Genomic DNA, 14,199 nt, shown 5'->3' on the forward strand with positions numbered 1-14,199 from the left:
GGCCGGAGCCAGGGCACCCCCCCCCCAGCACCGCGACCCCTCCGCCCGCAGGGGACCAGGGTGGCCCCCGGGGGGTGCCCCGGGCACAGCCCCGGCCCCGGGACCGAGCCTCGAGAGCAGCAGCGCCCCCCCCCCCCCCCAGCCGGGGCGGGCTGCCCCGTGCCCGGGAGAGGCTCCCGCGGGGCCAAGGGGGCGTTCATCTCACCGGGCTCAGCCCATCTCTGCGGGAGGAGGCGGCGTGCGCTGCCCCTGACCCCCGCGATCCCGGCCCCGCTTTGACTTCGCCTCCTCGCACCGCTGGAGAACGCCGCCCGCGGGGGCCCGCCCGCTGTCCCTCCCGCGGTGCCGGAGATGTCAGCAGCGGTGGCTCTCCCGCTCCTGCTGCTCCTGGGGATGGCGGCTCCCCTGGGAGCCCGGTGCCCGGCTTGCGGGCTGGCTGCCCTGGCCCCCGCCGCCCAGCGCCGCATCCTCATGGCTCGGGCAAAGCAGAGCATCCTCGCCAAGCTCCGCTTGCCGGGCAGACCCAACATCACCCAGCCCGTGGCCAGGGGGGCCCTGCTGACGGCGCTCGGCAGGATGCGTGTGCAGCGCACGGATCCCGTCTCCCCTGGGATGCCCCGTGAGAGCAGCGTCCCTCCCCTGCATCCCGGGCTGGGTCTGCAGGAATACGAGATCTTGAGCTTTGCCGAGTCAGGTCTGTAGAGACCCTGCGCCTCAGGGGCACGGTGGGGTGGTTCCTGAGCACAGGGGGAAGGCGGCTTTCGCCCGTGGGAAGGTGATGAGAGCTTTTCTCCTCCGCACAGGCTCTGCACAGGGGCACCACGCTCCTGCAAGCAACGCCAGGCCAGCGGGCAGGCTGCTGCTGGAAGGACTGGTAATAGGAGGCTCCATGTCCAGAACCTTTGCACCCAGGTGCCGAGCTTACCCCCACCAGCCACCCCTTGCCATGGGCAGGGGAAGCATCACTGAGGCTCCAGGGTCCCCTCAGTTACATATGGGACGTGTGGGGTGGGGAGGTTGGTGCAGGAGCTCCGCCATCTGAACGTGTTGTCTCCTTCTGTCAGACCCTCCCCACTTGGGCTAACTGTGGCTATGTTCTTCCAAACCTGATGTTAAGCGAAGATGCCCCATCAGCTTGCAGTGTTTTCACTCGGGTCTCCAAAGCCCGTCTGCTCCCCATGCTGAGCTGTGTCTCCATTCCCTACCCAAAGTGGTGGGCTGCCACATTTCACTCCAGAGCTGGTCCTCAGAGGAGAGAGAAAGGGGATGTCAGAGGAGATGGAACCAAGCCGGGCTGCTGCATTCAGCACGGGGAGGATGCTGCTCCTTTAGCAAAAGAGGAAGGCATAGGGAGGAGGAGCAGCAGCAAGCACAGGGAAGCGGGGCTGGGGCTGGCCTTCCTCCCTTCACCTCTTCATTCGGTTCCGTGCACAGGGTCCTCCACCTCCCACAGTGTCCACCTGCATTTCCGCTTCACCCAGGAGCTGGCTGGGGATGCTGAGATCCTGCAAGCCACCCTCTACTTGTTCTGGGCAGATCCCGGCCCCGGGATGCACCCCGTCACCATCCGACTCCTGCAGCCAGACCCGACAGGGCTCAACGTGACCGTGGTCCATGAGGCACGGCTGGAGGTGCAGCATCCTGGCTGGGCCACGCTGGATGTGGGTCAGGCCGTCCAGAGCCTCTTTGGCCAAGGGAGTCAGAGACTCACTGTGCAGTTGGAGGCGGCGGAGGATTGGGGTTCTCCCCTCCTGCCTGGCCACAGTGATTCCCACCGGCCATTTGTGGCAGCCCGAGCCCGGGCCAGGACCCCTCACCGGGTGCAGCGGCGCGGCATTGACTGCAGCAGGGACTCTAAGATGTGCTGCCGCCAGGAATTCTTTGTGGACTTCAAGGAGATCGGCTGGGAGGACTGGATCATCCAGCCCGAGGGTTACCACATGAACTACTGCGCAGGGCTCTGTCCCCTGCACGTGGCGGGCATCCCTGGCCTTGCTGCCTCCTTCCACACGGCTGTCCTCAACCTCATCAAAGCCAACAACGCGGACGCAGCCGTGGACTCCTGCTGTGTCCCCACGCAGCGTCGTCCCCTCTCTCTGCTCTACTATGATCGGGACAGCAACATCGTCAAGACCGACATCCCCGACATGATCGTTGATGCCTGTGGTTGTACCTGACCTGGGCATGGGGAGGCAGGAGGACAGGACCTGTGCTCTGCAGGGCTCTCCTCCTCCTGGCCCCTTTCTGGCAACCCAAGACCTGGCGAGCCGCTGAGATGGGAACCCTGCCAAAGCGTTTTCTCCTCCTGAAGGGTGATGCTGAATCTGCAAGTCCTCTCCTCCCTCACCTCCCACACAGCTCCTTTCCCCCTGCAGATTTGTCCACGGATTCCTCTCTGCTCTTGAGCCATCTGCGACTGGCTCCCGATGGAGACCGGACCCTTGTACCTGCAAGGCTCTGCGGAGCGGCTCAGGACAGCACCACTTGCCCTGCTGCTGGTCCCAGTCCTCAGCGCTGCAGCACGAACGTGTGCTGGGGAGGTAGAAGCTGAAAAGATGCTGGGGGATGGCCAGGGCGGAGGGGTGAGCCCATCCCTGGAGCCCCACTGCTCAGCATCACTGGTAACATCCTGGCTACCTGGTATTCAATAAAAGACTCCCAGCCGCGGCATGTGCACATGTAATGTGTGTGCCCTGTTGTTAGCCGGCCCATCTTCCACCTCTCCCGAGGGTGCCAGGGGCTGGATGTGCTCTAGGGCAGATTCCTTGCTTGGGCAGAATCTTCCCTTCTACCAGAACTGGCTGTGTTTGGTCATTCTTGTCCTAAGTCAGGACCAAATGGAGCGGCTTTTCACCCGTTTAAAGAGGATAGCGACTGCCAGGCAGGACCACCAGAGCCACCCAGGACCCCCACCTTTACCTACAGCCCATTGCCAGCTCCCTCACTGCAGAGCAGCCTCTGGCCCACAGCCCAGGGCAGCCACCCCCTTCGCTGCCCCTTGCCAGCCTGGCTGTGGGGCATGTCAATGCCGTGAGAGCTGGGGGCAAAGGGCGGCTCTGACACATCGGCCCATTGTGTAATCTGCTGTTAGGGTTTCTCCATGGCTTCCCATGTGTCCCCTCCATGTGTGAGGGCTGAAAAAGCAGGGAGAGGGTGCTGGTGGTGAGAGAGAGAGGCTCATGAGGGCATGGAGCTGGGTAACTGCGGTGCTGGGGGCCACCGATCACCCCAGCACAGAGGCTGGAGACAGAACTGAACCAGGTGAGAAGAGGGTTGGCAGCTGGAAGAGGGCAGAGTCAGACCTCCTCCATCTGGCTTGAAGGACAGCTTGACATCTCATGTCCTGCCCCAGGATCAGGCCGGGCTGGTTGGAGCCGTGAGCAGCTCCAGTTGGAGCAGAGCCGGGATGCACATTGACAAGAGGAAACCTTGAGCAGGGATGGAGCAACCGCTAGCAGGGAACAGGGGGTACCCACGGGAGGCAGGCGCTCGCTCTGAGCCCTGTGCTGGAGCGGGGACCCGCATCTCCCCATCAGCAGGCACCATCCCGAGATCCAGGCTTCCAGACCTCCAGGACCCGGACCTGGAGGGTTCCTGCTGACCCAGCTGCTGGGCAGGCAGCGTGGAAGGCGCTGGGATCGATACTGTCTGGGACCCAAGGCTGCTTGCGCAAACCCAAAGAGGGTTTGGTCTTTAGTGATTTTTCCTTTTTTCCCCCCCTCTTTTTCCCAGTGCTTCTTTTCGCTATCTGTATTTATCGAACAAACAGCTGTCCTGGGGCTGGTGCTGAGCTGGGCTGCAGCGAGCATGGGCATAAAGGGGCTGAATGAAGGGGCAGAGGAGCTGTTAGCTCGGCCCTGTGACCCTACAGGTGCCTCAGTGCACGGGAGCACAAGCCTGAGCCCCTGAGCTGAATCCTGGAACCACAGAATGGTTTGGGTTGGAAAGGACCTCAGGATCATCCAGTTCCCACCCCTTGCCCTAGGCAGGGACACCTCACACAGGCCCTCTTCTCCATGCGTGCGGCTTGTCCTGCTCCCATGGAAAACGGGGGCAAGCGTGGCTGAGGTTCAGGAATCTCAAGGAGACTTCCACTGGGGAACACCACAGGGCAAGGAGGGTACAGCCAAGGAAGGGCAATCCCCCTGGAGCCAGGCACAGCCCATGGGGCTGGCAAAGGGCACGGGTCCCCAGCATAGAGGGGATGCTCCCACTGCTGGTGGCCCAGGCAGGAGCTATGGTTTTTATCCCTAGCAAAGCTGCGCATGGAAAAGCCCTCTCTGTGGGGCTCAGCGCAGCCTGGGCTTACTTTGCAAGTCTTCTTCATCAACAAGAGTAACCTCGGTGTAAGCATGAAGGCAGAGAACCAAGTCAGGCTCCTCAGGGAGCAGAACAGGAGCCCTGAGAGCAGCAGGGTGCAACTTCCCGCTGGGCATCCACTCTTCCATCACTGGTGGGAGAAGAGGGGATGAGGGTAGTGCTCACATCATGGTGTCCCCTCTCCACCACACTTCTTCTGGGGTTCCCTGGGTGCTCAGGGGGCTTTGGAGGTGGGGGTCTCACTCACGCCCAGCCGCCATGACATGCTGTTGTACCGGTCCCACTGAGACCAGTAAGAGTGATGGGGATCCCGCCTGCAGCCCCCCAGCCTGGCCTGGTGCAGGCAGCATCGACCTAGCACCGGGATTGCGCCCTTGGCCCGTGCCAGATCTGACAGGGAGGGCACAGCAAGGTCCCATTTCTGCAGCCTCCGTGCCGGGAGGCGATGGAGATGTGCCACTGCCGCCGGTGGCGCCTGCAAGGAGCCTCTGCCAGTATCAACAGAGCCTGAAGCAAAGGTCCGAGTGCGCTGCGCCAGGGCGTCCCTTGGCAGGGCCCGGCTCTCCGGGAGGGGTGGGAATTCCTGCACCCCCCGCTGTTGCCTTGAGAACCATTAATGTTTAATTTCCAGTCCCACGGGCGCTTTCCAGCTCATCCCCGCTGTGCATCCTCTGCCCGGCTGGTGCCAGGAGCCGCTTCCCCGGGGGAGGGGGGGGACCTCGTCGCCCCCTGCCCCATCCCTAAGGGCTGCCCCTAAGGGCGCTCGTCGCCCCCAGCTCCGGCCCCGCGGTCCCGGCGTGCGGCGCTGCCTCTGACCGCCGGGTGGCGCCCGCGGGCTGGGGGGGGCTGCGGCACCCCGCGGGGCCGGGCCGGGCCGCTCCATCGCCCCGCTGCCCCCGGCCGGTGCAGCGGGCGCCCATGGAAGCGGGGCCGCCGACCTGCTCCTGCCCTCCCTGGCCGGGAGCCCTGGCCTCGTTCCCTTCCCACGGCCGGACCCCGGCCGGACCAGCCCTGCGGCTCCAGCCCTCCCTTCCCTCTCTGCGCTGGCCCCAAGGTGCCTCCACCCGTGCAGCCCCGACGGCTGCTGCCCTGACCCCAGCCTGGTGCTGCCCCGCGGGAGAGGGGCCGGCGAGGAGGAAGCTTTTCCATGCCTGTACCGGGAACAGCGCCCGAGTTTGGCTCTTTCGTGGCCGGCATCGGTGGCGGAGCCGCATGGGAATGGGCACCGAGGCAGAAGCCGTACTCAGATGCTGGTGCATGAGCTCTTGGGGGGGACAGGGTGTTCCTGCTTCATCCACCTCTAGGGCAGGTTGTCAGGTGCCACGTTTGCCTTCACCGGACACGAGGTCGGCAGCCCATAAACCATGTGTGCAGCAAGTGCTGGGCCTGGGGGGGGACCCGAGGGGGTATTTTGGTCAGGTTGGTCGCTGGGCTTCACTTTCTGGGAACCGTTTAATCAACAACACACTTATGCAATGGGTGCAAGAACCACTCACGGCTCCGTGCTGACCCCTGGCCTACATCCCATGGGCCAGAGTGCGCGGGGGGGGGACACGACACACACAGCTGCAGTGGGAGGGGGCAGCGGCTCAGATGCTCTTGCTAAGCTGGAGGTGGAATGGGGTTTGTGGTGGCAGCATTGGGGTGCTGGACAGTGCAGAGGGATCTGGAAGGGTTAGAAGGATTAATCCCTTTGGGGAGACCCTGCCCTGCAGCCTGGAAAGCGCGATGGGCTCGGGAGTAATTCACCCTTTCTGCCACAGATCTTTGCCTCCTGTTTTGTGCTGTGGATGTGCCAGGGAAGGAGGAATTCAGCACAGCATCGTGCTTCGGTTTCCCCTCCCTGCATGTGTGAAGCTGTGGCATGGCTGCTGCGAGGTGGTGGTGACACAGAGGTTTTAATGCCCCCCGGACCAGTGCCACTCAGCAATGCAGCCTGGGGCTCCCTCTGGCTTGCTGCACGTGGAGAGAGCACCATGGGGGGGACCTAGTTCCTCCCATGGGTGGAAGTCAAATTTTCCATGGGGAATGTACCCTAAGAGCCAGAAAGGAACCACTCCACTTCCAGTACAGGAACGTGGAATAAAAGGCACAGGAGTCAATGTGTAGAGAACCTCTGCAGACAGAGCACGTATCCAAGTACTTGGGATGGGGCTGACGGTGCGTTTGCAAGGAAGCGTGCAGATGTGCGCGCACCACGAAACATCTGTGCGGGCAGATGTGCGCCCTGCGAGCGGGTACCGTGCCCTGCGCGCCGGCGGCTGCTCGGTCCCGCTGCTGCCTGCGTGCTGCTGCCTGCAGCCGGGGCTCCCAGGCCCTATGGGAGCTCTGCTTTCAGGCCAAGCTGTGCCCACTCTTTCCTCCTTGTTGACATTCCTGGGCTATTCTGGGAGCTGCCAGCAGGCCCGGCCAGCTGAGAACTTTGGCCCTTGCACCACGGTTGCATCATCTCCGGTGGGTGCTTTTTCCCAGACAGCCCACTGTTTACCTGTCACCTCTGTGCTTGGCCAGGGGCTCTGTGTGGTCAAGACCTTGGGGTCAGTGCTGCATGGCACAGTGGGCACAGGACATGCCTGCAGGGCTGGCTGGGCTTCAGGTTCCCACTGCACTCCGAGTTCCCAGCTCTGGCACAGGAGCACTGGGCTCTCCCACACCCTCAGCAACGTGGCTCCTTGCAGCACCTTTGGGAGGCTTCTCCAGGCCTCAGCCCTGGCTCGGGCTTGTGCACAGCATCAGGGGCTGAGGTGCAGAGAACACCTTGAGGCTGATGTGAACATCTTCAGGCCAAGTCATGAGCCCTCCGTAGACACAAGTGTCCGTTATAACTTGTGGGGAGCAGCGGGTGCAGCAGACAACCTCCTGGGCCTGCCCAGCTCTGTCCTGGGCTGAGGCTGGACCAGGCAGCCCAAGGGACAGGCTCAGACTCCCAAACTCATCACACGGCAGGAGTAACAACGCTCACAGATAGGAAGTGTCCCCAGGGAGCTGCAGGGGTCAGCAGGGGGACTGCCTTAATCCCTGCTTTGTCCTCCATCAGCAAGTTAGGGACTGGCCCTGCTGGGAGGCCAAGGGGGTGCAAGTGCAATGCACGGGCTATGGGGCAGGGCTGTGGGTTCCAGGCGAGGCTGGGATCCATCCCGCAGGATGCTCCGCTGCTCGCGCTCCTCCACCCGGCCAGGATCGGCCCCCGCCTTGCTTCCTGCAGGTTTTGGGTCTGGCAGGGATGCTCCGGGAGCTGGGGCGAGCTGCAGGCCAGCAGAGCCCCCCCGCACACGCATGGGCACCCGCCTCGGCAGGTCCCACCGTTTGCACACACCCAGTTGAAGCCCCCCATGCGCAGCTTCCCGTGTGTGCCCCCCCCCTTCGGTACCCGCTCTGGTGTGGTGCGGGACAGCTCCCGATGTGCGCACACAGCAGGAGGGGGGGGGGGGTGGTCCCCGGGGCAGCGGGGCCGTTCACCGCCCGCCTCCGCTGCGGGGGGAATGGGGGATGCGGGCAGGGGGGGGCTAATCCCAGTAATCCCCCGCCCCGGCCGCGGCCCGACGGGACGGGACAGGCAGCAGAGCCGGCCAATGGCGGGGGGGCGCCGGGCCCGCCCCCGGCCGCAGGTGCCCAAAGCGGGCGGGCCGCGCCGCGCCACTCCCGGTGCCGGCCCGGTCCGTCCCGTCGGTGCGGATGGCGACGCGCGGCGCGGGGCCGTGGCTGCTGCTGCTGCTGTCGGCGGTGCTGTGCGCGGCGGCGGCCGAGCCTCGCTGCCCGTCGTGTGCGGCGGGAGCCGAGCGGCGGCTGCTGGAGGAAGTGGCCAAGCGGCAGCTGCTGGAGAAGCTGCGGCTCCGGGAGCGGCCGCGGCTCGTTCACGCCGTGCCCCGCGCCGCCGTGGCCCGCGCCCTGCGGCGGCTGCAGGCGGGCAGCACCCGCCGGGGCCCCGACGACGACGACGGCGGCGGCGAGGAGCAGGGCTACGAGATCATCAGCTTCGCGCAGCCAGGTGGGCACCGTCCCCGCGGCCCCCGACGGGGCTGGGGAGCGCCGGGCTGAGCCCGGTGCCGAACCGGGTTGCGAGGGGAGCCCGCGGGGATGCGCAGCCCCCGAGGCCGGGGCCCTGGGCACCCACCCCTCGCAGTGCGAGGTGATGAAGTCCTTAATTAAGGCGCCCGGAGTGCGCCGTGACTTCCCCGTGCTGCGGATGCACAGGGAGGCTCAGCCGCGAGGAGGAGGAGGAGCGGCTCCTCTTGCTCCCGCATTAGGCAGGTGGGACCGCACACCAGAGCTGCTGCGATGCCGGTCCCCTCCCTTGAGGGATGGGTGCAAGCCGAGGTGCCTGAGACCCTCCGAAGGTGGACTTGGACACTGCAAGGACCAGCTCGGGGGTGCTGGGGCTGGAAATGCTCTGCAGCGTGCAGCAGCGCTGAGGGTGACCCTGCTTGAGGGTGTCCGGGCAAGGTGACCACGGTGGTCCCTTCCAGCTTTGCCCATCCTGTGGTTCTGGGAAAGGGGAAGGGCTGGGTACCCCCTCTACGCCCATTCTGCCAGGCAGGATGAGACAGTCCCCCATTCCAACACCACCCTGCTCTGGTTAGCATCCCCAAGGAAAGTAAAGGGAAAGACCGCGAGCTCCATTGGAGGAGGGAAGTTCTTAGGGCTTTCCTGTAAAGAACCTGAAAGAGATCGGCTTTGATGTGCAGGGTGGTGGTGCAGCCTCACCTTCCCTGCATCCCGCAGCATTCACCTCCTTCCTCCTTTCTGCCCTCAGAGACCACATCTCCCTCTCGCCTGGGGCTGCAGTTCCAGTTCAGCCGCACGCAGGACCAGGACGTTCACATCCTGCAGGCTCAGCTCTGGCTCTACCTCCGAGTCCGCCGGGAGCCGGTAGCCAGCCTCACCCTGCGGATCTTCCTGGCTGCTGGGGAAGGGGATCTGGTGGGGGGCAACCGCACGCTGCTGAGTGAGAAGCACCTGAGCGCGCGGGGCAGCGGCTGGCACGCCTTCACCCTCCTGCCTGCCCTGCGGGGCTTCTTTGGGGGAGAGCAGAGGACCCTGCGCCTGGAACTGGAAAGCCGCGGGGATGGGGCTGATATGGCAATAGTCAACGGCAGCTGGTCCCACCAGCCCTTCTTGGTGGCCAAAGCAAAGGTGAGAGAAGCGGGTCACCACGTGGCCAAGCGCAGCCTCCGCTGCAGCCAGAACTCCAACCTCTGCTGCCGCAAGGACTACTACGTGGATTTCCGAGACATCGGTTGGAATGACTGGATCATCAAGCCTGAGGGCTACCAGATAAACTACTGCGTGGGCCAGTGCCCCCTACACGTGGCCGGCAGCCCTGGGATGGCCTCTTCTTTCCATACAGCCGTCTTCAACCTCGTCAAAGCCAACAACGTCCAGGCATCGGGGCACTCTTGCTGCGTGCCCACACGGCGCCGGCCGCTCTCTGTCCTCTACTTCGATCGCAACAGCAACATCGTCAAGACTGACATCCCTGACATGATCGTTGATGCCTGTGGCTGTAGCTAGGGCTGAGGGAGCTGTGCTGGGTACCCCCCTTCTCCAGGACTGTCTCTTTAGGGCGGGGGAAAAGATGGAAAGCTCCCTTGAGGTCAGGCTGTGGAGCAATGGACTCCTTTGGAAAGGCTGGGAGGGAGGGAGAAGGTCTCATCGGAGGGAGCAGGGAGTCTCCAAAGAGAACCTGGAGTCACATAGGGCACAGCCAAGGCTGCATCAGGCTGCTCAGCGTGAGCTGGGGGTGATTGGTGGCTCTGAGCATCCCTGCTCTGACTGGCAGCACCCCTCGCTCCCAAGCTGACCCCACATTTCGGTCTATGGGGTGAGGGACCCCGTCTTTGCTCACATTCAGAGCGGCTGGTGACACTGTGGGACTCAGCCTCCTTGAGAGCAGAGGGGAAAGCGGGAATGGGTCTCTTTCCTCCAAGTGGGAAACTGGAGGATGAGAGGCAGCTCCGCTCTTCCCCCCTGCTGCAACGAAGCTTCCTGCATCACCTTTGGGCCTGGTGTTTGGGATGGGTGGAATCGGGCACAAATAACAGCCCCGGAGGAATAGGATGGGGGGGGGGGGGTGACTTTGTCAAGGACCCCCAAACGGCAGTGACTGGGCACGATGGAGGGTTACCTTGCCTCCTGACCAGGTCCTCTGTATTTCCCTATCCATTTCCCTGGCATCTGTGCTTTCCTTCCCTGCTGCCCACCCTCCCAGGCAGGTCTCTTCCAGCCTAGTGCCACACAAGGAGGTTTGACTCACGCTCTGCCTCTAAGACCATACTAAAGGTACAGATTTGTACTTGTACCTCTCGTTTTGCACCTATCACTGTTTCTATGGTAGAGGTTTCTGTGGCTGTTGGGACTCCCTGGTGCTCCATCCTCTCTATCCACCTCTCTGCCCTGGCCTTCCCGATACTAACGCGTGGATGCGTCCGCATGCTCTGTGCTTTTAATTTATTTTAATACCTCGGTGCAGCTTCCCAAATAAATGGGTGGAAATGCAACATCCGGGCTCCGACTCCTTCCTCCTGGCACCACTTGTGGCAATGGGGTGGGGGAAAGGGTCCTGCTTGGCTCGAAGCTCCAACTCCTGGCTCTGGGGCTGGGGTGGATGAAAGAGGGGGGGATAGGACAGGGGCTGGGGGCTGGGTACCACCTCACCGGGGCTGTGACATGAGCATCAAAGGAGTGTTTCTCAGCAGGGCAGATACTGCCCAACCTGAAAACGCTGTTCCCTACCAGCATCAATCCTGAACCAAGCTCACAGTTATTGACCAGCTTGAGTGACCTCAAAGGACGAACCACAGCCCCCCCCCCAAATCCTGTGTCCCCACTGCAAACAGCAGAGATTGTATCTACCCATACCCCACTGACCTCCCTCATCCCCTCACACATGCTTCCCTAAACACCACCCAATGAGCCCCGGTCTCAGTGGCAGAGCCTGGCAATGCCCAAGCTGGTGGGTGATGGGGAGGCCTTCGGAGTGGGATGCTGCTGGAGAGGGAGGCAATGCCCCCTGCTCATCCCTCTGAGATCCCAGGTCCTTGTTGCGTAAGGGCCCGCTCAAAGCTCAGTTTGGGGCCGTTTCATCTCGGGACAAACCCACTCGCTTTCCCAGCTTGGCCCTGTGCTGTGCCCTGCAAGCGGACAAAGGGCAGCTTTCATCAGCCGGCCCCAGCGGGCACCCCCCAGGCTGTGGGGGCAGCATGGCCATCGCCCACCCTCCCCAAAAGACCTCCACCTCTAGGGATAAGGCACTGGCAGGATGCCTCAGCCTGCCGGGTGCTCCCCCAGCCCCAGCACGTGTGCTGCTGGCACCTTGTTGGTGGCTGTGTGCTGCTATGGATGCGCTGAGAGCAGCAGGGGTGGATTTTGGGTGAGTGCATGGGGACGTGTGTTGTGTCTTTACAATCCCTGCTCCCCCTCTCCATAGCATCGCCCCAGTGAAACTGTGGGGCCGGGCGGCCAGGGAGGCCTCCCACGAAGACACCAGACACCCTATTTTCCTCCGCCAGCAGCACAGCATCTTCACGTCGCAGTGAATTTATGTTCCTATACGCGTGCACATATAGGAGGGGAGGCTGTTCACATGCGTGTGCGTGATGTGCTGACTCACTGACACACTGACACGCTGACCCACCAGCCCCGAGCTGAGGTGCTGAGCTGGTTGCGGTGCTCCCATTAAGTCCTTAATCTGGGTGATCATCTGGCCCTGCTCTGAGCCGCTTTAACTTTCCTAAACAGGAGGTCAAGATTAGTGCTGGGGTGGGGGACGTGGCAGCTGGAGGGGGGGAGTCGCTGGTAGGGAGCTACCCAAGTGTTGTTTGAACCCCAGGGGCTCAAAGCTGGGGGCAAAACGGACCTGGGCCTGCCTGGCCATGAGGATGGAAGAGGTGGATGGTCCTGGGGCAAGCCCCCAGACCCCAGGAGGGTGGCAGGGCTGGCCCCACAGCATCCCCAGTGCCCAGTGGGCCTTTCCTGCCAGCTTAGCAGGGGTCACACTCAGCTCAAGAGTAAATCTGCTGAGCTGCTTACACCTATTACAAAACGGAGATGCAGGCAATGCCTTTCACCTGCACCCAGCACCCTGGCCCTCTCCCAGGGCTGATGGATGGGACTCCATCTATTGGAGCATCCTGGGGGCGCCTGTAGCTGTTCTCCCCTTGTGCCAGTGGATGGAGGGGTGTCTCTTGAATCTTCCTCACTGGAGGTCCCATGCAGGCAATGGAGATGGTGTTTTCCTAGAGATGTGCTATGGGTTCATGCTGTGAAGCTATGGGTTCACGCCTGCAGTGCGTGATGACACACAGGGTTATGGGGAGGACAGGCTAATGCAAGGCATAGTGCCTACAGCAGGGGTAATCCTGCTAAGAGGCTCTGAGGACAGGCTGGGTGCATGGTACAGCTCCCCTCCCCTTCGAGGGTCGCACGACACAGCAGTGTCATCGCGGAAAGCAGGATGAAGCCGGGAGGAGGAGTTGAGCACTGGGGTAGGGTGAGAACAGCCATGTCCCTACATGAAGTGTATCCGGGATCACCGGGGGAGCTGAGCACGCACAGGATAGGGCAGGAGCTCCCTCCTAGCAGGCTCTGTGCCCGCGGGAGCCCTTGGGAAGAGGCAGAGCAAGGAGGGACCAGGGTTCGCAGGAGAGGACCGGGGGGAACGGCTGCAAGGAGGATGCTGATCTCCCGCTCGCCACCAGGAGGCGCTGCCCTGAGCCGCCGCACCCAGCCCGGTCCCTGCCCCAGCCGCTGCTGCTGCCCGTGCTCCCGCAGGCCGAGTGTGAGGGCTAGGATTAGGGTTAGGGTTAGGGTTTGGGTTAGGGTTAGGGTTAGGGTTTGGGTTAGGGTTAGGGTTAGGGTTAGGGTTATGGTTGGGGTTAGGGTTAGGGTTTGGGTTTGGGTTAGGGTTAGGGTTAGGGTTAGGGTTTGGGTTTGCGTTAGGGTTAGGTTTCGGCTTTGGGTTTTCGTTAGGTTTAGGGGTAGGGTTAGGTTTATGGTTATGGTTAGCGTTAGGGTTTGGTTTAGTGTCAGGGTTTGTGTTAGGGTTAGGTTTCGGCTTTGGGTTTTCGTTAGGTTTAGGGGTATGTTTCGGTTTATGGTTATGGTTAGCGTTAGGGTTTGGTTTAGTGTCAGGGTTTGTGTTAGGGTTAGGTTTAGTGTTTGGGTTTGGGTTAGGGTTAGGGTTAGGGTTTGGGTTTGCGTTAGGGTTAGTTTTCGGGTTTGGGTTTGCGTTAGGTTTCGGGGTAGGGTTAGGTTTATGGTTATGGTTAGGGTTAGGGTTTGGTTTAGTGTCAGGGTTTGTGTTAGGGTTAGGTTTAGGTTTTGGGTTACGGTTTGGGTTATGTTTTGGGTTACTGTTAGTTAGGGTTAGGGTTAATGTTAGGGTTTTTGTTATGACTAGGGTTGGTTAGGGTTAGGTTAGGGTTTGGGTTTGGGGTCGTTAATGGTAGGCGATGCCCAGTCCTAACTTGTCTTTTTTTGATGCCCGTGGAGGGAATGGGTTTCTCGGAGGTCGTTGACTCACTTCCATGAGGGCCAGGATATGTTGCATTTCGCACCCCACTGCTGCCAGCAGTGTCTGCCAGCCACGGTTGGCTCTGTCCTCCGTAAGGCACCAGCTCCCGTTGTCCATGGGAGATATCCCAAGGGATGCAGTCTCTGACCGTGTGGTGTGTCCGGCACTTTGGAGGGTGGTCTCCACTCAGTGATGCTGTTGTGCTGGGCCAGCCTCCATCAGGGTCTCAATCGGTACCCAGTCTGCTGGAGGTGCTGGGCCCACACTGCCTGTCTGTGGGGTGGGTCCCCCATCTCCATCTGCTTTTCCCGGACCCTTTGGCCTCTCCCCTGATGCAGTGAAGGCCCAGGGCGATTGTCAGACCCTGG

General features: G+C 62.2%; 2 protein-coding genes across 2 annotated transcripts; both read left to right on the forward strand.

The window, feature by feature from the left end:
- The first annotated feature begins 260 nt into the window (after window positions 1-260).
- On the forward strand, window positions 261-2,303 carry INHBC (inhibin subunit beta C). The gene is made up of 2 exons (XM_057414823.1): window positions 261-694; window positions 1,435-2,303. Exons 1-2 carry the CDS (start codon window positions 352-354, stop codon window positions 2,175-2,177), a joined length of 1,086 nt encoding a protein of 361 aa, XP_057270806.1. The 5' UTR covers window positions 261-351; the 3' UTR covers window positions 2,178-2,303.
- Window positions 2,304-7,950: 5,647 nt separating this feature from the next.
- LOC130602194 (inhibin beta E chain-like) lies at window positions 7,951-10,377 on the forward strand. Its single transcript, XM_057414820.1, has 2 exons — window positions 7,951-8,308; window positions 9,074-10,377. Exons 1-2 carry the CDS (start codon window positions 7,996-7,998, stop codon window positions 9,829-9,831), a joined length of 1,071 nt encoding a protein of 356 aa, XP_057270803.1. The 5' UTR covers window positions 7,951-7,995; the 3' UTR covers window positions 9,832-10,377.
- Window positions 10,378-14,199: the final 3,822 nt, after the last annotated feature.

This window comes from Pezoporus wallicus, unplaced genomic scaffold (genome assembly GCF_028554395.1).
Source record: "Pezoporus wallicus isolate ANWC-B61680 ecotype Strahan unplaced genomic scaffold, APGP_CSIRO_Pwel_v1 contig_14330, whole genome shotgun sequence".
Taxonomy (NCBI): domain Eukaryota; kingdom Metazoa; phylum Chordata; class Aves; order Psittaciformes; family Psittacidae; genus Pezoporus; species Pezoporus wallicus.